General features: G+C 41.7%; 3 protein-coding genes across 5 annotated transcripts; 1 reads left to right on the top strand and 2 right to left on the bottom strand.

The window, feature by feature from the left end:
- Window positions 1-246: 246 nt before the first annotated feature.
- On the bottom strand, window positions 247-1,727 carry ascl1b (achaete-scute family bHLH transcription factor 1b). The gene has a single exon (XM_034085937.1). The coding sequence runs from the start codon at window positions 1,571-1,573 to the stop codon at window positions 977-979; it is 597 nt and encodes a 198-aa protein (XP_033941828.1). The 5' UTR covers window positions 1,574-1,727; the 3' UTR covers window positions 247-976.
- Window positions 1,728-7,322: 5,595 nt separating this feature from the next.
- irf7 (interferon regulatory factor 7) lies at window positions 7,323-11,241 on the top strand. Of its 2 annotated transcripts, XM_034085866.2 has the most exons (10): window positions 7,323-7,431; window positions 7,821-7,974; window positions 8,407-8,578; window positions 8,664-8,767; window positions 8,880-8,931; window positions 9,061-9,171; window positions 9,256-9,458; window positions 9,849-10,050; window positions 10,182-10,297; window positions 10,418-11,241. In XM_034085866.2, the coding sequence occupies exons 1-10, from the start codon at window positions 7,424-7,426 to the stop codon at window positions 10,604-10,606; spliced, it is 1,311 nt and encodes a 436-aa protein (XP_033941757.1). In that variant the 5' UTR covers window positions 7,323-7,423; the 3' UTR covers window positions 10,607-11,241. The 2 variants fall into 2 exon arrangements, with proteins under 2 accessions (XP_033941757.1, XP_071059481.1); XM_071203380.1 differs by lacking the exon at window positions 7,323-7,431 and having other exon boundaries at window positions 7,807-7,974.
- Window positions 11,242-11,642: 401 nt separating this feature from the next.
- phrf1 (PHD and ring finger domains 1) lies at window positions 11,643-26,024 on the bottom strand. 2 transcript variants are annotated; one of them, XM_034084962.2, is made up of 19 exons: window positions 25,919-26,024; window positions 24,891-25,044; window positions 24,619-24,783; window positions 24,100-24,296; window positions 23,868-23,951; window positions 23,635-23,768; window positions 23,301-23,392; window positions 22,925-23,103; window positions 22,448-22,580; window positions 22,188-22,309; window positions 21,843-22,036; window positions 21,473-21,595; window positions 19,063-19,217; window positions 16,222-18,022; window positions 14,948-16,110; window positions 14,224-14,300; window positions 13,647-13,760; window positions 13,370-13,498; window positions 11,643-13,253 (listed from the first exon to the last, which is right to left on the bottom strand). In XM_034084962.2, the coding sequence occupies exons 2-19, from the start codon at window positions 24,976-24,978 to the stop codon at window positions 13,101-13,103; spliced, it is 5,103 nt and encodes a 1,700-aa protein (XP_033940853.1). In that variant the 5' UTR covers window positions 24,979-25,044; window positions 25,919-26,024; the 3' UTR covers window positions 11,643-13,100. The 2 variants fall into 2 exon arrangements, with proteins under 2 accessions (XP_033940853.1, XP_033940854.1); XM_034084963.2 differs by having other exon boundaries at window positions 14,233-14,300.
- Window positions 26,025-26,738: the final 714 nt, after the last annotated feature.

Here is a 26,738-nt window from a genome sequence, read left to right as displayed (position 1 = left end):
CCCCGTGTGCCCATGCAAGTCGGGAAAAGGTCATGCAGGGGCTCTGAATAGAAGAGAAGCTCTCTGGTTTGCTCAATTACCGCCACCCCCCCCTCCTCACACATCTGAGCACAAACGTGTGCAATATCAACTGAAGAACCAAACCAATACAAAAGCATATCATATAAATAGATTCATATTTATTTATAAAACTTGTTTTACACAAAATATATCTGTTCAAATCAAATATTTACATTTTAGGCTAAAGGAAATGGAGAACAAGTGCATACATTGATAAAGGTCTCCTTACCACTTCTTATAAAAAACAAACAACACTACTGTCACAGGTAGTAGCCTTGATATTGCTGTCCATTCACTCAACTCACACATGCCAACTCACTGCCTCACTGACAGCCGGCTCGCACAACACTGTCAGAGAAAGTGTCAGTGGCTGTTGATCAAGAACATTGTTTGTTTGACTCAGTTGTACAAAAATATGTCTTCATGTTAAAACAATACGTTGTATGATACACTTTTGAAAGAAACAATGTTCATCACTGGAAAAGTCTGTCATCTTTGTTGTGCCTTCCCACAGACGTGGCAGCTGAGGAAGGCAGTCTGCTCTGATGAAACACTCATAAGTCTCAGCAGAGCATGCTGTGTCACGTATTAATTGCACTTATTCAAACATAACACCAACATTTCTTTACTTCCACGCGCTGACGTGAAGTCCAAACTCCCTCCTGCTTGTGGGAACTTCAGGTTCGACGGTTCATGCTCAGGGCTCCCTCTCTCTCACTCCCTTTCTCTCTCGCTTTCTTACTATTGCTTTGCTCCTGCAGAAGCAGCCCGGGTGAGGGAGGGAGGCAACAGATCACTTCCAATCACTGAGGGCGAGACTGATCTGAAGCCATTACCAAGTCTTTGTCAGCATTTCTGAAATAAGTCAGCAGCTTTTACGCACAGACGCTGCTGTGTGTTCATGATGCTGTCCGCCTCAGTACCGGTCGAACCAGGTCGTAAAGTCCAACAGCTCCTGCTCCTCAGAGCTCAGAGGCTCATAGCTGCCTTCGTCTGATGAGTAGGCGGAGTGAGGCGACTCAGGTTCGGCGGAGTAGCTGTTGGAGATTGCAGGGGATGGCAACCCGCATTGGAAAGCAGCAGACACAGCGTCATGTTCGTCCAGGAGTTGCTGCAAAGCCCTGATGTACTCCACCGCAGACCTCAGGGTCTCCACTTTGCTCATCTTCTTGTTGGCAGCGCCGTTTGGCACGTGCTGACGCAGCGTCTGGAAGCCCATGTTGACTTGTTTGACCCGGTTCCTCTCTCTTTCGTTCCGCCGCGCCACAGCCACGGGCTGTTGCTGAGGGATGGAGTAGCCCAGCCCGTTGAAGCTCAGACGCCGCTTGCAGCGCAGGAGCTCCGGCGACTCGGAGCGCTGTCTCTTCAGCACCTTGGTTTTACTCTGGAAGTCAGCAGCGTTGCTTGGGTCAGCGCAGTCCTGGGCCGGCGCGTGCAGGCTCAGGCTTTGGTGCCTTTCGGTAAGTCCAAAGGAGAATGCAGTCTGCGTGGTGGTGATGGTTGTAGTTTCCATCTCGCTGACAGTTGTTACAAGTGATGGATGCAGAGGGCAAGCGCAGCCTCTAACAGTGGGACCAAAGAGTGGGAAGGGTTGGCAGTGTACAGCTCTCGTGTCCTTCGCGTGGGGACCGTGTGGCTAACTCTAGTCCAAGTCTCTCTTGACTGCTTACTCCACGAGCCGGTCTGACCCAAACTTTGGCAGCACTCCTCTTTTTCAACACGCGCCCCCAACACACACCCCACCCACCCCTTTTCGGAGACGCACGCTTCGTCGCGAGGCCCCGCCCCCGCTGTGTGATTCTTCTGCACGCCGACTCCCCCGGGCCAGGCGCGTGGCTCCGGGAGCTCAATAAACAATCCCGAGCTTTCACTGCCCAGGGAGCACGCGCTGGGCTCATTTACATTCCAATGTCTCTAACTTGAAGGCCCATTGGTCGATTCAAACGGCCTGCAACCGTGCGAAAAGAAAGAAAGGCAAGGCAAAAAAAAAGACGGTGAAAGAAAGAAAAAAGAAGAGAGAATAAAAAAAAAGTGAATGGTTTGGTTCTTTGAAATGCCTTTTGAATTTGACAATGTACCCCTGGCAAGTCTTCAAATTATCAGTCTTCCCCCCTCGGCCATCTTTCTCCTCCAGTTCTTTACAATCACAAATACCAAGGACGCTCTCTCCTGTATCCAGGCTACAGCTTTGCAGAGCTAAATACACTGCAAGCGTGTCTCTGAGCACAATAATTGGCAATTATAAAGCTCGTAAGGACGCATGTTTATGACATGTAGGCGTTGAAAGAGCATATAACACTTAAATATTTAAACTCCCGCTGTTGTTGTAGACAGGTCTTCAACTGTAACATCCATTATGCAAACTATTTTACGCACATGGGGAACACAAAGTCTGAACTAGATGCACTTGTGCATAATGTCAGCACCACATCGGACTGGACAGCATCGTCTAGTTTTAGTTCAGTTTCTGCCGAGCCGAGTAGCAGAACTTGTTTGATCAGAAATGGTTTCATCCAGTATTATCAAAAGAACTTCCATATACGTTTCGTCTGGAAAAAAAAGAGTCTCCTTAACAGCGACGTCTAGCACCGAGGAAGTCTGTGTGGAGACAGTAGTCCATAGATATGTGTCACCAGCGGCCTCTGGTGGCAGAAAAAGGCAATTACTTCCTGCAAATCATCGGTTTTGTTGTGCACTATTCAGGAAGAGAGAGGGGGATTCCCTGACAGATAGTGGTAAAAACGGTGGTTTACAAGACATCACCAGTTAATCTCAATAAAAAAAGTCCAAACATTATCTGTTATTCAGTTGTCATTATCCACAACAAAATACACCTAACATAGACAGGAATATTACTACAATACTGGGGGAATCACACATTAAATAATCTATTGTGCATACTCTTCCAAGCTTTTGAATCATAGGAAAGTTACAATCACAATAACTGTTTTGAATAAATCACATACTCACACCATCTGTTTTCCTACATATTTTAAATCTGCCCACAATGAAGATCTTTCACTTCTTAATAAGTAGGATGCAGCAAATGATTAAGGGTCAAACTTTTGTTTGATATAAAACATTCCCCTAATTTTGGTTTTGTCAAAAAAAATGTTTAACAATAGTCTTCAAACTTGAATGAATGGCTACTTTAAATACAGTGAACATGACACATTGAAAAGAGAATGTCTAATATGTCATACTTTGTGTTTTTATTTATTCATGTTTTAAGGTGTGAGTCATGTGTATTGTTTGTTCTCTTGGACACATATGTTAACTGTGTATATACAATTGGATAGGCTTATGTGCTTTTACTGATTATTTCAATTTGTAGAGTTTTGTATGATAATCCCCATTTCCAATCTCTTATATTTCTCCTCTCTCTGTCTGGCTGACAGCAGAGGGCGCTGAGTTCAAATAAAAGTGAAAATCTAAATCTTGAAAAGGCATCTCCCTCCCCTGATACTACATATGAACCAGATTCTGATAAAGCTGGCAATGTCTTAACATGTATTAAATATAAAGAAAAAAAATAAACCGGATGAGGAATTCTAATGTATGCTGCATTGTTGTGCTTTCATGTGACACAAATAATGTAGAATGCCAAAACACTATCTGAAAACATAATGACTTCATGTTAGAAACAAACAAAGCGGTGACAGTATCTGGAAAACAGACATTGTGAAATCAATATCCAATAGTTTAACCGGGAAATTATTCTTGGTTAGCCAACAATGAGTCACGTGCAGTGTGTGTGTGTGTGTGTGTGTGTGTGTGTGTGTGTGTGTGTGTGTGTGTGTGTGTGTGTGTGTGTGTGTGTGTGTGTGTGTGTGTGTGTGTGTGTGTGTGTGTGTGTGTGTGTGTGTGTGTGTGACTGAATTAAGTTAAAATTAAATAATAGGCAAAGATATAAAATAAATGCATATCCAAAAGGACTGCTTATATATATATTTTGCAATGACATTTGTAAAGCCATCAAATTCCATATGTCCTATCGTATCTCAGATGAACTACTATTGTTTTTCCTCAAGTCTCACCCTCATACAGAAATACAAACACACCTTTTCAAGCTTAAGCCGGACAAAGTGTTATGAATAGGTAAGGGTGTGGCTGTTTATGAAAATATTAGCGGGTTATATGAAATGCACTGGAACTGCAGCGTCATTGTTACGTGCCGCAGTTGGTGCTTGTGTGTGTGTGCTTTTGTGTGCGTCTCTCTCTCTCTCTCTCCCTGATTGTCTCCAGGTGCTCCCAATCCCCAATCAGGGCCTCCATAAAGGACCTGAGGAAGGCTGCAGTGGTCTCTCTCCTTCTCCTCTGGCTACATTGTGTGCAGCATGTCTCTGTGTGAGGCCTGTGTTCTTGTGAATTGTTTGCCTTTTTGTGTATTGTTTATTTTAGTTTGCTTTGCAATTTGGCTGGTGAGCCCTTTTTCTTTTGTCCAGTAAAACATCACTTTGTGGCTTCAGTAGACAGTTTCCTCTCCTTTTTCTCTCGCCCGGTTATTTTGGTGTTTTGTTACTTCCCTTTGTACCTCTAGTTAGGAGGGAACGTAACAGTCATACAACAGCCATCATTTCTATAAACATGCAGGTAAGAGAGAGATAAGAGTGGATAGGTCAGTGTGTGTGACGTGTGTCAATGCCACAGAGAAAGAGAGATAGATACAGAGAGAGCAAGATGAAAGGGACTCTAGCTGGAATTTCAAGTAAAAAGGTCCTTTTGAAAACAATAAAAGTTTAACTCTATTTGTTCTTTTTTCGTACATACATTTTCCTCTGACGTGTCATATAAACGTTCTTACTCATATATTTTGTTAAGGTCGCATTGAATAGTAGAAAATGTTCTCAAAGCAAAACAGTTGCTCGCGTCACATAATCTACTTCCTGTCCTTCAGCACAATATTCCATATTTACAGATGAGTTAATACGTATGATATTTCATTCTGAATGAAAGTGTGAAATAGGTTATGGTTCCTCCATGTGGTCGTTCAATAACCGCACTGCATGCTTCATGAGCGCCCCATGTTTTCTACAGGGGCCTTCTACAAGGGCAGTTTTTCCAATGAGCAGGAAAAAGGAAGTACTCCATTAAAGTGTGTATCATTTCCTTATTCCTGACACATGCATACTTGGGCTGTAGTCATGCACGATATTTCCTAAACAGTGTTAGACTAATGCATGAGCATTAAACGCAGCCTGCGGTCAAAACACAGCCAGACAATAAAATAAACTCAATAAAAGTAAAGAGAAGTATGCTATAACTGACCTTTAGCATGCAAACTAATGCATCACACAGGACCTGCCCATGTCTGGATAAGACCCGAGAGTGGGAGGATAAAATCTCAATTGTGCTTTCTTGTTCATGGAAGTTAACAAATGGTAGAAAGAGGAAGTGCAATGTCCGGAGCAATCTTTTTTTGTATATTATGTTCATGTCATGAAATAAGGGATTCCCCACTGCACTCTCACTCACCGTATGGTATTAATATTCTGTCTCATTCAAAGACAGGAAACAACCTCACACCTGCAGGAGTCTGACTCTGAAAGTCCCACCTTACACTTCAGCACACTGCCCAACTGTTACATACTATGGAGCATTCAGTGGTGGAGTCTTGTGTCACAATTCACTGGAATATTGATGGGTTGGTTTCATGTGACAACAATACCTCACCAAAAGTACAGGTCAGAGCAGGTGGAGCTCATTGCCTCTGCTTCTTTACTGAAGAGGTGTGGGCCTTAAAGCTTATCAACATATGCAAATGCAGTTTACTGGTCTGATTTCAAACTCTCCAATTTAATACTCTTGCATTTTCATATATAAAATATAAGATGGACTTGAATTCAATAAAGAGAGATGTGTCTTATGTTTTCAAATATAACATTTATGTATGGATTTTGAGTCATCTGGTAACTAGACAGCTATTGAAAGAAAATTAGACATTTAAAAAAATAAGCTACTGAATTATCATGACAATATTTAGATAAAATAGATATAAAGGATTCATGATTAAAGATTTAAGGCTTTTATTATTATTTGTACATAGCTACAGTGTAGTTATAACAAGGAAAATCTTAGGTCACAGGCTCCTATATAAAACAGTGCAAGTAAATAAAATAAAATAGAATATAGTAGAAATAGTGCAGAATAGTCTATATACAAGTAATTGGAATATTGATCTATATATAAGTTGCAAACAGATTAATGTTATGGATGTTCTTTCAAAAGTGCATGTGTTTAACATGCAGTCTTATGGCCTGTGGGATGAAACTGAAGGATATAGGAAGGAAATCCTCTACAAAGAGGGATGTCCCACTTGTGCAGTGTAGTTATACATTTTTGCAACAATTTGGTCATAAAGTCATAAGATATGAGGGCTATTGAAATAATATAAGCTATTTAAAATAAATTACTCTTTTCAATAACGAAACTGCTGAATTATCTTAATGCTATTCATATAAAGTAGACAAATAAATTAAATCCTTTAAAAAGAGATGTGACCTAAGAAGACATGTATCTTATTTGTACAGTGCAGTTATCTGTTTTGGATTTGGGTCGCTGGTTAACACACGTGAAAGCTATAGAGCAAAAACTGAACATTTCTTCTATTAAAGAAATACTGTTAAATCAATTCATGACAAATCATCAGTCAGAAAAGGTATATCACTCGTGCAGTAATTTGATGATGGTCCCGACCCTTTTTTTCACCTCCCTTGGTGAAACCCTGTGTTAGTGACAGTCTGTTAGTCTGTTTATGTTTAACAACATAAAGTAGGCTTGGTATCATCATGGAATAAAGCAGGTCAAAGGGCGATCCTAAAGTAATAAACTAATTTGAGAATGTTGGCAAGTGTAACACTGCTGCCAAAAATACACTCTACACCTCTAAATTCCAGACAGTAATACTGCTATTGATTGTATTTAAATACACTAAGCTTGCCTGCAGGTTAAGTGGGCGAAAGCGCCTACGAGAACACAATAACTTGGGGTGGATGATGAAATGCGGATGACGTGGTGATGCAAGAACACAATTACGTGTCAAAAAACCCACTTTCATTTTGCCTCGATTAACTACTTCGGAGAAATGTCCCTTTTCCAACCAACCCAGCCCTTCATCCGGTCTGCAGAGGGTGCCTTTGATTTATTCACCGGGAGCCTGTTTTAAGCTCTGTGTGAGGAGGTAACGTCTTGCTTTTCCTTAAATCAAACCACCCATTCGTGCATCGGAAATGCCTGGAGCTGCGCCCTCCCACGGGGGAGGAGAGATCAAAACATCACAGTGTCACTGGTTCTGCTTCAATAAAATCAGCAAAGGTGCTTCTGAAGAGCCACAGACACCCTGGAGAGCAACACCTACTGAGACATGCAAAGGTAGGGATAGCCTAATCTATGCCCTCTCTTCCTTCTTTATTTATTATATGCCTTTGTTTGTTTGGGTGTTATTTGAATGTATTGTAAAGTAGTTAGTTCCTTGTCAAACCTGATTTGTGTGATGATTTGACTAAATACTTTGGTAGGCTGAATAAGTTTCCATGTTGCTGAAAACTATCTGGGCAGACCATGTAGAATATCACAGGGTGCTGAATGTGTTTTTCTTTTGTATATCTCTGCGTAAAACATAGTTCACCTTTTTTCCCAAGCTGCCAGTAGCATTTACCACAGTGCATGTGTGGTTTAGGTTCTTAAGTCCATTTCCTCTCTCTGCTCTTGTGAAATGTGTCATCTAAAGAACAACACTGATTTGTCATGTTTCCTCTCAGCCCTACCAAGCCTCCGTTTTCCAGCTGGCTCATAGAGCAGGTTGGGGCGGGCCAGTACCCGGGCCTGTGCTATGTGGGCAGAAACAAGTTCAGAGTCCCCTGGAAGCACAACTCCAGAAGGGACTGCAATGATGAAGACAGTAAAATATTCCGGGTAGGTTGAACAGCTACCATTACATGTATGGTATGATCCGGCAAAGTGTGATTAGATCAAATGTTAATGGCTTTGTTGACATCATTAGAGATTCCTTAATGTCATAATGACTGTGTGCTATTTAATAACGGCAGGTGTTTAGAGTGGCAATTATAGCATGCCAACATCTCACTTCCACTTCCCTTGAATATAAGTAGCAATACCACAATATAGGTTGTTCAAAATACGTTGTTACTTCGTGTTAAGTGGACATCCAACAATCGAATTGTCCACACAAAGAACTTAAAGTGGGTTCTCATATGCAATTACAGCTTTTACGATCATTTAATTTTCCTAGTGATCATAATTACATTTGAAGGTGTGTCCCCTGTGATGGCATTTGTAATGTGAGGATATGGAGTGGCTTTTATCTCGTGTTTTTATGGTTAACAGGCATGGTCAGAAGCAAGTGGAAAAATCCACGAGTTCCCAAACAACAAGGCCAGATGGAAAACCAACTTCCGATGCGCTCTCAACAACCTCTCTAAAGGCTTCGAGTTGATAAGGGATAATTCCAAGAATAAGGAAGACCCTCATAAAATCTATGAGATCATCAACACTGACTGTAAGAGGAGTCACTTAATCCAGGTGTTCTACTTCCACTGTTAAGAGTTGAATGCAAATTAATCTGCCCTTGTTTTCTTTATCAGCAGGCAACCTTGAAAGTCAGCCAGTACAAGACTCCCAGGAGGATGCTGACATGAGTCCAGATATCTACAACTCTCCCACAGAGGACCAACCTTCAGGAAATGAGGTGCAATATTGTCTGTTAATTGGTGTGATATCAAACAGATGTTCTCTGTGGTGGTGTCTTCCCTTAGATACTTACTAACTGCCTCAATGCTATGCTGTTTCCCTCCAAACAGCTCATTCTTCTGAACAATTTCATGACCTTGGATCTTGGCAGCCAGCCATCAGGTAGAGTGTTATGCAAAAACACAGTACCATAAAGTCATAGAAGAATGTCCTCTCCACCTGTTTATGGTTTTACATGATTAGTAATGATGGTTAAATATAGTTTAATTACATTTTTATTGTCTTTAATAGATGTGCAACTATGGGCAAAAGACTATGTTCAGCAGAATCCAGCTGTCCCTGAAAGCTATCCTGTAGCAGCCGAGAGCCATCCACAGCATATAGCAGAGCAGCCTGCTTACTGTAAGGAAATGTTCAGCCTGATAAAATCACATTCCTTTATTGTCTCTATAAAGATGTGATGTATTTTAACATTTTTATTTACAGTAAATCCTCCGCAAGTCCTCAGTTTACCTCCGCAGCCGACTATATATGACCTGGAGATCTCCATCCACTACAGGAAAAGAGAAATGCTAAAGACTACATTTAGCACTGGACTTCTCCAGCTTCATTACCACCACGAGGACCCTGAGTTCAACGCACATCGTCTCTGCTTCCCCTCCACTGATGGTCTGCTCGACCAAAAGCAGGTACATGATAACATCAAATAGGCCTTTTGTGGAAATAAAAAACAAAACAAAATCCTACAAATGTACTGAAAAACACCTCAAGGATCATGTTTTGTGCCAAGCAACCAAAAACTTAAAATAGGCTCCTGTCAGTATGGCACATAGTGAATGTGTTCTTCTAGGAATGCGTTTCACATCACCAGCGTTTTTGTCCAAGCACGAAACCAACAAATTGGGAAACCTCGTCTGTGTTAATTTAGCATGAACAAGTTTGATAAAAATCCCCTGCCAAGAACTTTGATCCGAAATGCAATGCTTGATTTTTCCCTTAAGTTAATATATTACTGTACATCCTGGAAACTTTTCTTAAGGTTAAAGTTGTTCTAATGGCAAACTTTTTCTTTACACCAGGTTGAGTACACTAACCGCATCCTGAACAGCATCCAGAGAGGTCTCTTCCTGGAGGTACGGGACACCGGTATCTACGCCTGGAGGCAGGACAAGTGCCATGTGTTTGCCAGCACCAGTGATCCCAGTGTGGCTCACCCTAACCCCAGCAAGCTGCCCCCAAACACCATTGTGACGCTCCTGAGCTTTGAGAAGTACGTGCATGGTATGTATACATCTCTCGCTTTTTATACAGTAGGAACAAAATGACATTCTGTGTAATAACGGTTACATTCTGTGTGAAGCCAGCATTAACTTGCACCATGCAATACATGTTCCCACCTGTATCTGTTTCAGAACTGAAGCAGTTTAAAGAAAACAATGGTGGCTCTCCTGAATACGCCATCAACATGTGCTTTGGAGAGAAGTTCCCTGATGGGAAACCTTTGGAAAAGAAGCTTATCGTTGTCAAGGTAACGCTCTTTTCTAATTTCACCTCAAAGACACATACAGGATTGGAGAGCGGCTCCTTTTAGTTATGCAGTTTTTATATGTGTTGTAAAATGTCTCAATGTGTCACTTCACCCCCGCAGGTGGTCCCTTTGATCTGTCGACACTTTCATGAGATGGCTCAAATGGAGGGGGCTTCGTCTCTTCACAGCAGCAATGTCAGCCTGCAGATCTCACACAATAGCCTCTTTGATCTTATTAACAACGTCTTTAGTCTACCCACAGCTGAAGAGCCAGCGAGGGCTGCTGCACCTTTCCAAACTCAAATATGAAATCACTCAAACTTTTCAAATCTCAACTATCCATTGGACCACCCTCTGCTCTGCAAAGAAAAATGCTCAAACTGGTAAATTGTTGAATGTGTCATAGAAGCTGAAGCACAAAGACCAGGAATTAGTTTGAAGATTGGATAATATACCGTCAATAATCAAACACGTCGCTGCTTTGCAATGCCTCCTGTTTTCTTTAGTCACAAATGTTGGCAAACATTTTTTTATCACTACACCAGTATATATGAGCTCCTCCTCTATTGGACTGTTACATTACTCACTCAAAGGCCACAGGTCTTGCCTTAGAATACTTTTATGATAACTGTAGATGTCAAATCACCTGCTAATGAAATGTACGGTTCCATTAATATTATATATGTACGTGGAACAGAATGAGGCCCTAAATGATGGGAAATCCTTCATAAGATGTTACGTTTCTCGATATTTATGAACTTGTACAATGCTTAAACTGGATGGGGATGTATGTTTCTGTATGACTGTCATGCTGCCATTGACTGCAATGTTTCCTTGTTTGTGATGAATGTTTTTGCACTTACCATTTTCACACTCGTTTTTTGCACTTTTTACACTGGAAAACTGTCATTGTTAAGATATTAAATAAACTGTTTAACTCCGAATGACGTCTCAGTTTATTATCACTGTGCTGCAGTGTGGACTCGGAAAGGATGGGAGGTAATACTCAGAGAGTATAATTGATCAATTTAAGGTTATAATGTACTGCTTTCTTATAAGTCAAATCAAGCCTAACATTGAAAGACCCTAAGTGGTCGTGGATAATGACGACGATTGATGAATTAAAGAGAAAGATGTCAAGTCATCTATAAAAACAGAATCATGTGTTTTCAGTCTTAAAGTAACACCAATACACTTGAGATACTTACAGAGATAATCTAACAGGGCCATCTCTATGCTTGTCATAGAATATCTTCAGACGTTACCACCTAAAGCCAAACCCTGCTTGAGCCGAAAAATGACATCAGGAAAAATAAATTGTAAAAAGATTAGATCGAGACAAACCCTATTCATCATCAGTGATTTATTATCAAGTGTTCCCTCTTAAAAACATCTGGCCTCTCTAAAGTAAATGGGGAAAAAAGTTAAATACAATAATATGTTTGTGTTTGTAGATGTTTTCATTCCTATTTCTTGGCTTTATAAAGCTGATTTCATGGGACAAAGTACAAGGCAAGTCCAACCACCCTCATAATCCGTCTTTCCAGCAAATAAACTGCTATTGACACAGAATGACTTTCTCATGAACATTTCGATAAAAGAAAGCAAAGAGTGAGGTTCAGTTTCAAGACACATTGACAAAGCAGTCCTAATGAAGCTGTGATTACTGTTAGTATAGCAGACGCCTCAAAGAGAACCCTGAACAGATTACAGTTCATTTTGATATACATACCTTGGGAATTGCTGCGATATTCTATTGTTCCTATTATTCATGGACTATACATTGATCTCAAAAACCATGGATTTACATGCAAATAAAAAAAAATCTTAATATATATTACATACAACAACAACAAACTGTTGTTAAAGGGTATGTTGACATGAGTGCACCAGGTAAGACAGCAAGGCAATACAGAAATGAATGTTTCTGGGGACTGAAACCCATTGAGCTTTTTGAACATGAAGGCTGTATTTTAACTCTTTCCACTTCAAACTAAAATGTATACTTACAGTAGGGTGGAGTAGTATTCACAACTGTTTAAAAACAGAATTGGCAAAAACAAATTGACTCTATTATTGAGAAAATTAGTGGACTGGACGCTGGACTGGATTTAGCTCTTTAAACATTGTTTGGGATGTGGAAGACGGATAATACAAAACAGAAACCAGTCAGCTCTATAAACTAGAGCCATTTATATCAGTCATTCGCAACACAGATGAAAGGAACATAAGTGGATATATCAAATCTATATTATTTACAACCAAATCTAAAATGGTTTCATATCTTTACGGATACACTTTCTACAAAAATTGCATAACAGTGTTGTTCCTTAATGTTACAAATGTCTTAAATATGCAAATAATGCATATTATTCTACCACTTCTTAACCAACAGAGAGTTGTGTCACTGATAAATACCCACAAAACAGCCGTGTGAAACTCAAAGCCCGAGCTGCATTCGAAGCTACCTGATTTCTGGCTCCATGGGGGGGGGGGGGGGGGGGGGGGTTGAGATTTGCCTCTTTAAGGCACAACCTCCAGGCCTCCCGGTTCTGAGATGATCAACACAAAGAGTCCACTTCTTGGCAGTGGCAGTCCAAGCACAAGTCCTCAGTAGGTGCAGTTCAACAAAAAGTTAGTCTTCAAAACTCAGAAACCTTGACATTGTATAAAATCTTGAAGCTGCTAGTTTACCATTTTGATTGTAGAGTTGGAGATCACAGCCAGTATTATGACTCAGAGCAAAACATGGTGTATGGGTTAGTGTTAGCAGTGGCTGTCCTCGCCTTCAATGTTTGCCTCCTCACGGGCTATCAGAGATTTTCATATCATCAGCCTCCTGCCCGAAGTCCTCGTCTTTCTTGTGTTTCCTAGCGTGTTTGAATTTGTCCACGTATGCCTTGACCAGATTGCCCACCTTCACTGGGTTGATCTCCCCACTCTTGCTGTGGCACACCTGGTGACCAGGAACAAAAGCAATATTATATATATTTTATATTCTCAGGAAATACTGACTCAAAGTTCTCGTTTTTCCGGCAGTGGTGACAAACCTTGGCTAAGTTTTGTACTCACCTTCTGGACGGCTTTGCGTAGAATCTCTTTGTATTCATCCTTGTCGATGTCTCTGTTCTGGTAGAAAGGCTTGATGGCAAGCTTCACCTCTTCTATAGCCCTCTCCTGCATGTGCAGCTTCTTCAAATACTGATGGTAAGGTTATACAAATCAGACATTAGTTTCCAAAACTATTGTCAAAGGAAAAGGAGTTATAACGTTTAGTCTAAACAAAATATCCCATGAGAATAAGTGCTCTATTCAGTCCAAAGATTACACACTACAAACACATAATCACCTGATCTTTCCCCATTAAATCCCCTTCCTCGGCTTCTCCTTGTTCTCCATCAGATCGAGAGGAGGTTCCAAGAGCCCCCCTCTTGGAGGGTTTACTGACAGCCGCAGTGATGTCCTGTGAAAGCCAACCAAAATGATATGGACGATAAGAACATGGATTACACAAGGCAGGAATAAAACACTGATTACATCACTTAGGGCTGCAAAACAATGATACTTTTGTCAATACAATTGTGAAAAATTCCTTAATATAAATAAATCTTGTAATGTCCCACAATCCATGGCTAAGTATCAACATTTCATCATCAAAACTTTTATATATTACATATAGGATTATAATGGGAGGAGGAAGTGACTGAATCAAATCTGTTGACAGCAGGTTTCTACACTAAAGCTATTACTTTCGTTTAGTCTGAAATTATCTCAGTATCAGTTTTAGTTTCTGTCACGTGACCTCACCCAGAAAAATACATTTGCTCTTTTATAGATAAAACACTGCCACCCTCTGGTTATTCAATCACATGACACACGTATAGTGTTTAGCTAGCACAATTAGGTTAACTGTTATTAGGCAATACCTGTCTTACCTGACTGGATGTCTGGCCTGGTCTGCGAGCCCCTTCCTGCTTCAGCTTCAGTTTATACAGAGACAGCTCTGTCAGGAAAGATTCAAAAGAAAACATTAAAGGTCACCTATTACGCAAAATCCACTTGTTCCTGTATTTTATACATGAACACGTGTCCCCTCTGTGGAAAGAGACTCTGGAAGTTTCAGGAAAAACGATTCGCTCTCTTTTTGTCCTGATCCATTTACAAACTTGTCTGAAAATGAGCTGATCAGATTTTGGCCACTTTGTGATGTCATAACGTTTTTTAGGCATTAGCCCATTAGCCAATCACCAACCAAGGTAACCCCCCCCCCCCCCACCTTATCACCCGAATCTCCTCCTAGAGCACCATTGTGTTCTTTTTAACCAAATCTCTCTCAGAGGGGCGTGGGGAGGGGCTCCTTATTTTCATCTAAAGTAACAGACAGAGAATCAGCCCTTTTGAAACAGGGCTGAAACAGAGGGGATTATGGGTAATGCTGCAATGATCTGTTTGGTATTTCAGCCAAACACTTCAGAGACATGTTTTGTATCTGAGACCTATAATATATTGAGGGAAAACAGTATAATAGGGGACCTTTAAGCTGAAAGTAGAAATACACTTTATGATCTGTAACATCTAGACAAAATATCAAGGAAATTGTATGTAAAACAAAATAAATTGCTTTTGACATCTTCCAGCAGCAGGACTTACTGCTTGCAGACTTCTGTTCTGGTTGAGGCCCCTCAGGCTCCTGTATATTCCAGGTGACCCTCTTCCCCTGAGTCTTGGATTTGGCTACGGTCGATATCTGTTCGCTCTTCCCCTCCTCCCCCTCCTCCCCCTCCTCCTCCCCCTCTCCCTCCTTCTCCTGTTTGACAGATGCACCGCTCTCCTCTGAACACTCGCTCTTCACATAGTCCAGGCTGTCCAGCATCACATCGACATTAAAGTCATCATCAGAGTCCGAGGGCTCCTGGACTTCCTGCTTCACAGAGTCTGGTTGTTCTCTGGAGGCCGTTAACTCTGGGTCAGACACTGTATCCTGGAGACTGTCTGCTGGGACAGGTGTGGTCAGTGAGGAGGATAAAGGGAGGGGGGGTGAATGGCATAATTTAGGGGAACTTAGCTCAGATTTAATAATGGGGCTTTTACACTTCTCCGTCTTGATGGGGTCTTCTTCTTTCCCCTTCTCATCCATGCTTTTGGCCACCATGAAAGCATGGATGTCAGATTCTTCTTTCTTAATCGGTTCACTAATAGAAAACAAATCTTCAAACATATCAAGAGATGGTCGCTTTTCTTTCTTTATTTCTTTTTCAACCTTGATCTCTGTAGCTTTTCCTGCTGTTGTGTCCTGGCTCTCTACCTTATGGTCTTTCTTTGTCATTTCAGAGGCAGGAGTATGGGAGGGAGTCTTTTGTCTGATCACTGGGGCAACGTGTTCCTCTTTGATGGAGCTTACAGGTGTATCCTTTGCTTTCTTCTTGTCTTGTGACCATTTTGTGTCTTTAGACGACGAAACGCGGGACCCTGAAGTCTTCTGAGCGCTCTTGGATGAAGACCCTTCTTCTTTCCTTTTCTCTCTTGAGCTGGATCTGGACCTGCGTCTCATCTTGTCTTTTGATCGAGAGTCCTCCTTGTCTTTGGAGGAGAGCGATGGCTGTGGCAGTCGTGTGTGGCCCTTCTTCCGTTCCCTGGATACGGATCTGGACCGTGATTTTGACCGGGAATTTGAGCGACCCCGACCGCGTCTCTTGTCCTTCGACTCTCGGCCTCTATCACTGTCTCGATCTCTGCCATCACTTCTCTCCTTGCTCCTTTGTAAAGGCTTCTTCTTTCTGGAACGCTCTCTGCTGCTGGATCCAGAACCAGACCTAAAATCAGTGACGAGAGACAAAAACCCTTAACAGAAGCAAACAACGTCAAACAGCAACAACTACATATTTGATACGAGCAATATTTTGGACAAAGTGTTACATATTTACCTAGATCTCCTCGTCTCTTTGGATTGGGAGCAGGATCGCTGTCTCTTTGGGCGTTTCCTCACAGGGGACTGAGAGCTTTCAGAGACGGAGTTTGCACCAGTCCTCTCTCTGGACCTGGACCGCCTGGAACTCTTTTCCTTTTGTCTGCCTCCTGGGCCTGATGCCTGACGGTCTCCCCTCTTCCCTCGGTCTGTCTCTGGACTTTTAGAGCGCCTCTCCTTCGAAGCTTGGAATGTCTTCTTCTTTTGGCCCAAATCTCTTGACTTGTGAGAGGATTTAGAGTCAGATTTAGTTTCCGGCTTTTGTTCCTTCTTAATGGGAGTAGAGCTAGATGCTGATGGATCTCGAGGAGTAGTGTTAGGAGTGACAGCACTCTGTGCACTCTCCTCTTCTCTCTTAATCTTAAAAAGATCCAGTCTGTGTTGGACAGGTGGTGAAGTGTCTTCTGTCTTTTCACTTTTAACGCTGCTACCAATTCTTTCAGCTCCCCCTGCGTCATCCAACCCTGGTTCTATCTTAACTTTAGTGGCTAGTAACGATGTTGTTTTCTCAGACTTCATATCTATTAGTCTTGATTTTGTTTCTACCTTGACATATGTTTCTGAGAATCTGACCTCCTGGGATGTGGATTCCTGAGCATCAGCTCTCATTGGTTCTTCCTGTGAGACCTCAATGTCCTGTGATTCGGTTTTGTCAGTCACCAGGTCCTGCTGCCTTTGCTTCTTCTTTACTAAACTAGAAGCTTTCTCCTCGCGTGTTGCATTCTGGGAGCTTCCATGCAGTCTTGCGCTCTCAGCTTCGTTGTCTGAGCTGCTCGAGTCTGACAGAGTGGGATCAAAAGGATCGTAGATAGTATCGCAGCTCTCTTCCTGTTTGACCGCTGTACGCGATGCCAGCAGCTTCTGTTTATCTCTGTGCAGCTGCCTCTTTTTGGCATCGTCTTCCTTTTGTGCCCGGGTCGGCTGCGTACTGCTTCCAGCGACAGGAAGTGACGAGCTGCCTACCTGCCTCGACTGCCACGTGTTCCCACTTGCGTTAATGCGGAAACTCACCGATGACGAGGATGATGCCGACGAGGAATAACGAGACTGGCTGGCAGAAGAGCCCATGGAGGAGGAGGAAGAGGAGGAGAACGAGTTGGAGAAGGCTGAGGAAGAGCCAGGTCCCTCGGGCCTCTGCCTCTGACCCTCGGCCCGGCCCTTCTGCTGGTCTACACTTTGCTGCCGTCCCCTGTCCCCAGCAAGACTGTTCATGCCCGTTTCTGGCAGGCTGTGACCATGACGACTGGTGGTGGAATTGCTACTGCTTCCCCTACTACTACTACTACTGCTGCTGCTACGATCACGGACATCTTGATTGGTGCCATTATTTGTGACATCACCACTCTCCCTTTTTATTTTTGGTATCCTAGGAAGCACTGACACATCTACCCACATGGGCTTTGCGGGTGCTTTTTGGGATTGTGATGAGGCCATCCCCTTGCTCTTGGTGCTTAGGGAGGGGCTGGGGGCTCCGTTGCTTCTCTGATGACCGTGGGGGTGCGTGGGTCTGATCGGAAGAGGTAGCTGAGAAGATGGTCGGATGTGGCTGCTCTGCAGGGGCGTGTGGGGGGGTAAGTGAGAGGAGCTCTGGGATAGAAGTCTGTTCATGGAACTGTGGGAGGATCCTGGTTGGTCTACATTGTAGGGGAGGGACGGAGTACCGTCTCCTTGGTTGGGGGACATCATTGGGCTGATCTGGGTGCTGGCCTCTCCTGAGCTGTTGTCGTTGCTGTGGCCTGGGTTTAACTCAGATTGCATTACTGCAACACAAAAACAAAAACCATTTAAAAACACATATTAAGAAATGAATTCAATTATTGCTTTGCTTAGCTGACCCAGCTCACATTAGTTATTCACATCAGGATTATAAAAGACCCCCCCCCCCCCCCCAGCAACAAACTGTTCCATCTGTTGCCGTCTGGCAGGTGGTGCCGCAGAATCAGGACTAAAACCACCAGACTCAGGGACAGTTTCATCCCACAGACCATAAGACTGCTAAACGCCTGAGCTCTGTTAAAGGTGGGGTAGGTAATTCACTTCAGAAACACTTTTTGTTATATTCCATGGAATGCTCTTAACATCCCGATAGCAATGAATATATGAAATGCTTTGACAATAAATACATTAAAAAAATGTCATCTGTGGAAGCCGTAGCGCTTCAAAAAGCACGACCAATCATTTTAGCGGGCCCGGCTAAAATAACTGGATGGCCGACCTGCCTGTCAGCCTTCCATCTGTGCACAAGCTTATCTCGTGCCCTCATTGGTCATGTGCGCGTTTGTGTGTGTTGGAGGAGGGGCTCTGTAAGGAAGTGGCAGATTTTTTCTGGTTGTGTATTTTCAAATTCTAGCGCACTCTAGCTGGTTTCCCCATTCTTACCAACCCTACCTTTAAGTGCTCAATAACCCAAATTCATCTGGTTGCATCTTAGAATTTATTTAATGTATTATCTTAATACTTATCACTGGATCAAACAGTATTTGATTGTATTTCACTGTACAATATTTAACCTTATATTCCGTTTCTTTCACCTGCACTATTTTATTCAAATGTATTATACTCAGTTTCATTTGCACTATTTTTATTTTTGTATTATTATTATTTAGTTGTCTTATGTCCTATAATAATATCTTGCATTGTCGGAGGAGCTCGGGACCTACGATTTTCATTGCCATAACCACACTGTAGCTACTTTGCATATGATAATGAAACCCTTGAATCTTGAATGTTATTCACGTCAGAGTTCGGGCAAACTGGAACATTCATCAACAGCAACACAGTGAGATGATCTTTGACTTACATGACTTTGTAGCTTTAAGGGAACCATCTCGATTGATAACGACATCACAGCTGTTCATCAAGAGGACGCTTTGTCCTGATAGGATGCTTCCCAGGAGGTCGGGCACAGGAGCCGCCTCAACAAAACTCGCTGATTGGGGAACGTCCATACCTCTCCTGGTGTAGCAAAGCAAATCCTTAATTAGATCAGCCATATTTCAAGCTAGATACCATTGTGATGATAAAAACATTCAAAACACCTGATATATTGCATATATAACAAATGATGGTCACTGTCATGAATGATGCACATAAGTAGTGTTTGTATTTGTTGTTTAATAATTTCAGGGTTTTTTTTTATCTACTCTTCTTCTTAGCAAAACACAGAGATTAAACCAAAAATATTTGTAAGCAAAACAACACTAGATTTGCATTAAAGAATTACATAAAATAAACTAAAATTGTCATTAAAAAAAAAGCAGTGATTTGTGCATTTTCTATCATGTAATGCACACGTATGCAGTGGCGGCTGGTGCAAAATATATTAGGTGGGGCTGTGGAAGATGGTAACCGAGCAATTCTAGAAGGTATGATTCCCCGGAAGGAAATGTAGGCTTTAAAATATGATAAGACTTAACAGATTCAAAGTATCTGACTGGCACTTCAGGGGAGCCTTCACTGACTGGGGTTGTACAAAGGCGAGAGATGGTAATCAAACATACTGTAATAGTGGTTTAGATGTTATATATATTAAACATTATTGTACATTTAAACCCATACATTCTGAGGATAATTAGTTACATTTAAAAAAATGTAATACAACATTTTATTTGAACCGTTCCACTGGGGAGGAAGGGAAGGCGGCGCCCTAGCACCCTCTATTGACCAGCTGCCACAGCATGTATGTCATGCACATGTTCAACGTGTACAATTGTAGAGATTGATGAACAAAAACATGTTACTCAAAATCAGAAGTTCAGAATCAGGAGGTGTTCAAAACAACAACCCCCTTTGGTTCGGTACACACGTGTGTACCGAACAAATATAACGTTAAACGTAAACAATTGAGAACGTGAACAACTTTTTGTAAGTAATCTCAGGTGCTGCGTCGCAGCATTCAGAGTAATTTGCTCACATTGGGTTCAACGCGTCATAGAGCGACCAAGTCATTTCATTGGACGAGAGGCATACTATGAGAGCTGGTCACAGGGATGCGTTCAAATGTAGTCAGTAATTTGAGGAACTGTCGAAATGGCGAACGCAGATAAAGTTTAGCTCGAAAATCCTCCAGCATCATTGAAGTCTCCGGTTTGGGAACATTTTGGTTTCGCAGTTACGTACAAGGATGACGGACAAAGACAGGTGGACCGAACCAAAGCTGTTTAGTCGGCATTGTTCAACTAAAATTGGTTACGCGGCTGGCAATACATCAAACTTGCACACTCATTTGAAAAGGCATCACCCGAACGTCAATATCACCGGTACCAAAAGAAAAATTACTGAAGTGCAAACCCAACTCCCACTAGCATTTAAGCCTCCACCACTCGCAAAAAGTTAAGACTGAGCCAAAGCTATTACAAACGTTTGTTATGTTTTGTGAGTACTAGCACAGTAAAGTTCAAACACAGATTATTTCAGTTCATCGAAATGCTGCACGTTAATGTTTATTTTATTATATTTTGTATTTATTTGAGTGAATACATTATTCATAGTTTAATAATAATAAAAAAACAAGAAATATTTTATGTTTTGTGATAATTTTTTCTGCTGTACCGAAAACGTAACGTACCGAACCGAACCGTGACCTAAAAACCGAGGTACGTACCGCAGAGTCCTCCACGGGTCTGATTTTTAAGATCCGCTCCCGCCACGCACCCGTGCAATACCGAACCCGCCTCGCTACCTGCGCATATTGCCAATTAGTTCCCCGACCCGTCGGCACAAGATCCGCAACCCGACCCGAACCCGCATATATATGAGCAGTGAAAACGTGCAATTATTAACACACAGTTGTATATTTGTCTCAAAAAGCGTGGGATGTTGGTTATTTTCTCCATCTAGGATGACACCAAAAGCCTCCCAGACGTTGGATTTCGCTCTTGAGGAAGTGTCAGCCATTTAGAATGTGGCGCGCTCAGCAGCAGATTGTTTCGCTGCAGAGGTTATGATTATGCGCGGTCCCGCGGGGGAGAGGTCTGAGGATTTAAACATTAAACTAAATTATTATTATTTTAATATATTTATTATGCAACACCCGCGACCTGACCCGCATCATCTTTGTTTTACCCAGAACCGAACCCGGAAAATAGCGTTTGAAAAAATACCACCCGCGGGTACCCGACCCGATGCAGGACTCTGACGTACCGAACCGAAATGTTTGTGAACCGTTACACCCCTAACCCTTACACATCATGGTTAGAGGGGGGTGTTACCTGGAATGGCCTGCAGTGACGGGTCGAGCTACAGGCTGGTGAGAGCGCAGAGCAGAGCGAGAGATCCCTCGTCTCTTGGCCTCCAACAGCGATGTGACGCGGGCCTGCTGCTCCACCTCCTCACTGGTCAAATGAATAATGCAATGCACTATTAGCTTGATAATTAAAATAGCATATGCTTAGCTATGTACAGTTACACTCTGAAGAACTATCCAACTACAGTAGGTGTTATATACTTGAATAGGTCATAACCACATATAAAGGTTTATGATATTGCCGGCCCAGACCTAGTCATACCAATGAGAAATATTTGAAGTCTGTAAAATGGTATTTGTGTCAGCAGTACAATATGCACAATACTTCTTCTTACCGTTCCGATAATGGATCCAGGTCACATTGATCCCCGTGGATAGAGAGAGATGCAGCACCGATGTCAGCACGCATGTTGCTTAGCGTGTTCTCTGCTGGCCGATACACTGAAGGAAGCGAAGAACCCTTTTTATCCTTTACAATTCGGAGAGTATTAGCAATACGGCTTCGAGGAGTGGCTGGCTTTTTCACGATCTAGCAGGAAATCACAGGTATAGTTTATTTAGAGAGAAATCAACTGACAGATTCAAGAGGAATAAATAATTGTATTTATACTCTTCTGAAAATGTAAAAAAACGAATTACATTAACCTCCAGTTAACAACAAATGTTGATGATAAACTCACCCTTCTTCTGGATTTAGTCCTCCTCACTCTCCGTTTCCTCCTCTTCACTCCTGTAGTTGCTGCTTTGCCTGTTTTACTTTTAGCAGAAGATGTCGTCTTTCTTCGGACCTTCCTGCGCTTTCCTGTTAAAACAACAATAACATTTAAAGGATTACGGCTTCATCACTATTTCCTGCTTTTCTCTCTCCGCTAAATATTTTTCTGTGTTTGAATATGTGACAAAAAAATTGTTGTGAAATGATATGTGTGTCAGAACTTACTGGTCTTGCGCCTCTGGGTAGTTGGGGGGCGGGGGGTGAAGTCCCGTATATACACAGCCGTGTTGAGCCCAGCCACCACAGCGTTAATAGTGTCATCGAGCCAAGTGGACTGGATGAGAAAGGTGGGAGCCAACTAGGAAGAAAAAGGTTTGCAGCACTCCATTGGTTCACTTTGACAACCCATTATTTATAATTACAACTACAAAACACATGCACTGCTTCTCAACACAAGCATTTCAATCACAAATCAAATTGACAACACCCGTCAAAAACTCATGCCATAATTTCTCCTCTAAGAAGCACTAAATAACATTATCCAAACACACACCAAATGAGTCGCAAATGCAATCAGTATATCTTATTTGCACAACAACAAACATTGTGGAACATGAAAATGCAAAAATCCAGCCTGCGCTTATACTATATAAGTTAGTTAATAAATAAGCCAATACTGAAGCGCTACGCCTCATGCCAAACCTGTGAGGAGCGTGCCTGTGTGATGCGATGGCGGTTGACATTGGCGCGAACCCTCTCGCTCTGCTGGGTCCGGGCGATGGCTCTGGTGGGACCTGCAGCACCGAACTGGAAGCGACTGGTGGCAGGACGGGCGGTAGAGGGAAGGCTCTCTGTGTCGCTAAGTTCTTCAGCTGAAACCCCTGAATAAAAAAGATTTAAAAGATGCTAAATGGTGCAAACAATTCTTAAAAATGGCCACTTGATATATGATGAATAGATGTAGGTTAACATGTCCTTTTTATATGATTTTTTTCGTTGCAACATCATTTGGTAGGAGCTACAAAAATAAAGAGCAATTCCACAAAGATATTGAATTTAGGAAGGCTTGAAGGCTTACTTGAGCGACGGTTGGTGGCTTCACACTCTGGGCAGAACCATTCCTCCACAGGAACAGAGTCCAGAGGAGGCGTGAGACACTCCATGTGATACCTATAGAAGAATAAGTCATAACAAATACCTCTGATGAAAAAGAAATTCAGCGGCAGGATTTATTTCTGTAATAAAGGCAAAAGCTGACAACACTCAACACACCAAGAAAGGGGTTAGGTCTTCAAGACATTTGGAGCAGCTCCAAATCACAAGACAGATACACACATTATCTGTACATTTATGGAAGCATAGGACTGGGCTGTTCAATGCCTTTCTAGTTTAGCAAAAAATATCTATCTCACCCAGAATCACAGCCATCGCAGAGCAAGAGGCGGTCCTCGCGGTCACTGCCCCCACACGCCTCACAGCTGGTCTGCTCCAGGTCCAAATCTACTACTTCCTCAACCCCTTCCTTCACAGGCTTTTGTACTGTGATCTGAAGCAGAAAATAATCCCACATAAACATTAGCCTAAATTAAAAGACTAAACTATAAATGTTGCAAAAGTTATGCTACCAAAAACTGAAGGCACTTACCATTTTCTTTACTTTGCCTCCATAACATTTCCTTAGGTATATGCTGTTGAAGGCAATACGGTCCACAGGACACGAGTTTGCATTCTAAAAAGGCAGAAAACAAAAATGTCAGAATTAACCATTCAACTTCCTCCAAGATGTATGCTTCGTAAATGCAAAGTATGTACTCGGAAGAAAAATATATAACGTGCTTTATAACAAAGTGCTTTCTCCTTGGGTTCATATAACTTACCTTGGCCCATGCAAGGATGCAGTCGAGGCAGAAGTAGTGCTCGCAGTTCTCTGGTGTTGCGACAGGCTGGCTGCTGAAGGAGTTCAGGCAGATGGGACATTTATCTGCGTCTTCATCCGAGCTCATTTCGGCAGGATCAGCAGAGGTTCCAACTAAAGCTCCATCCTCAGCCTTAGCGTCTCCCTCTTCTTCCTCATCTGATCAAAGTAGGTAGAAATATATTGTGAATGCAATTTACATACTTTATTCATTGATGCTGCAGCATAAAAGAAAAGTAGTGAGCAAATAATGTTATACTTATTTCACGCAACATGTGTGTAGTGCATATCGAAGAGGCACAATTTCCTCTTTAACTCTACAGACAAACTAAGATTACTTAAGTTACAAAACTTGTGTAGGTTGAATCAGAGTAGCTTACACTTAAATGTATTTGTTATTGGGCTGTATAAACCTAAAACAGAAACATAAGTTGAGCAAAAAAAGTTACATGATAATCTTGTAACATGAAATAACAAGTACCATCTTCCTCTTCATTCCCATCTTCTTCTTCTTCTTCTTCCTCCTCCTCATCATCATCTTCCTCATCATCACTATCATCCTCTCCACCTAGATGATCATCCTCTTCTTCCTCACCACTCTCAGATTCTCCCTCTTCAGACTCCGCTTCCCCACTGTCCGAGTCATCTAAGAGCAACACAAATGCATGAGGAGTTAAATAAAAGTATACTTTAGATTAAAACATTTACTCATGCTCTTTTATATATATATGAATAACATGTTAAACAGGCTACCTGAGATTGCCCACAACGCAGGCCTTTTTCCTTTGCTGTTGGAAGTACTGCGGTTGATCAGCTCCTCTTGGCTGTCATCTTCATCCATGGCTGACCATCAGAAGATCAGCTGAACAATTTCTCAACAGCAACACAGCTTTTCTCTTAAGGAATCCTAAGAAGATAGACCAGAATTGCAGATAGTGCTTAAATAGAAGAATATGTTTGGAATTGTCTGTTGTACAAGCTGAATTTGAACAATTATGACACAAGTGGTCTGAAAGAATATCATTAGGACTGAGGTGTTTTGGTTGCATGTAAGCCAATCAACTCACTGTTCAGAGAGGACAGGAGATGATGGAAAGACAATCAACAGACTCTATGGAATGACAAGGTGATATCAGGCCGAGTCTTTGAGCAGAGAGGGAAAGTGATCCTCAAGCATGTGCCCTTGGTCATTGGAATATAGTAATGACTACAGTACACGGATACATTAAACCAACCGAGATTTTCTTACTAAGCACGATTGACATTTTGGAAGTCGTGAGCAGTTTATAAAAGTAAAAAAACAACAGTTTTACATTTCCCGAATGTTGTACATTACCTGTATTGTTAGAAGACACACAGTTAAAGGTTATCTAGCATTAGCTTGCTAGCTAGGAGCAGCCTGCACGCTATATTATGGCTACATTTGTAAACAAAGAAGACATCACCGCAGCTAACAGAGTGCTTCCTCTGTGCCGTAGATAAAATATGCACCCATTATATATTTAGATGTGTATTTTAAAGATATATGCAATAACAAGAATGTGAGACTAAGCTCTAAAGCTGTTCTAAATGAACAAATGTCGCTGGCCACTACCATGAGCTTCAGGGTAACGTGTTAGCTAGCCTCAGTATAGCTACATTTAGCGAATGTCAACTAACGTTGCAAGCTCCCTTGGAGTCTGCACAATACATTGTGTAGGGGAACTTACACACATTTCCCAAAAACCATACAACCTAAATTACATATGTTCGCATTAAACAATAATTTTAACCAAACCTACCCTACTCAGTAAAGTGAGTTGTGATTTTAAGTGTCTGAAGTCTCCACGGTTGTTGAGTGACACCACCGGCTGGTTAGAGACGGAAATGGCTGAGTGCGTTCAGGCTGTGACTCTTAAAGAGACACTGTTCGTTTATTTAGGATCACAGGAGGCCTAATATTAATGCATATCAGAGTAAAGACCAAATACTGGTAGTACAACCACATTTAAGCAGCTAATTTAACCATTTTAACACGTGATACCCAAATAATTAACTGATTTGTTGTGCTATTTATAGTTATTATATTTCATATAAGCGTTTAAGTTTAAGTTACACATTTAGTACCCGTTTCTTATTACATTATAATGAAAACATTTCCTTTAAAGTCTCAATAATCTTGTCAACTTTTTCAATCAGCCTATTATCAAATCTTTAATACACCTGTCACAAGCCACATGGAGCCAATACTGTAAACAGGTGCCACTGTCGCCCCCTAGTGGTCTTGGTTACATTGCAAAACAGCTGTTACATAATGTAATCCTGATTTGTGAGTTTATGGGGTTGTGTGTATCCTGGCTGTAAATAATCCGACAGGGTTTTGGCAGACAAATACTGGTCAGAAGAAATCTTGAGAATAGGCCTAACTGAATCCCAAAGGTTGCTTGATGATATACAAGAATCAGAGAAAGAACATCGTGTCCCAGCTGACAAGTTCAAGAGGGTCAATCTGGTGAAGAGATCTTTTTGTGCATATCTAAAAGAGGACTTTTTTTGTTTATATAAATATACCAGACGAAATGGTTGATAATACAATTATAATATAAATACAATATATATGGT

The sequence above is a fragment of the Pseudochaenichthys georgianus genome, chromosome 6 (genome assembly GCF_902827115.2).
Source record: "Pseudochaenichthys georgianus chromosome 6, fPseGeo1.2, whole genome shotgun sequence".
NCBI lineage: Eukaryota > Metazoa > Chordata > Actinopteri > Perciformes > Channichthyidae > Pseudochaenichthys > Pseudochaenichthys georgianus.
This window is presented reverse-complemented; position numbering and strand designations above follow the sequence as displayed.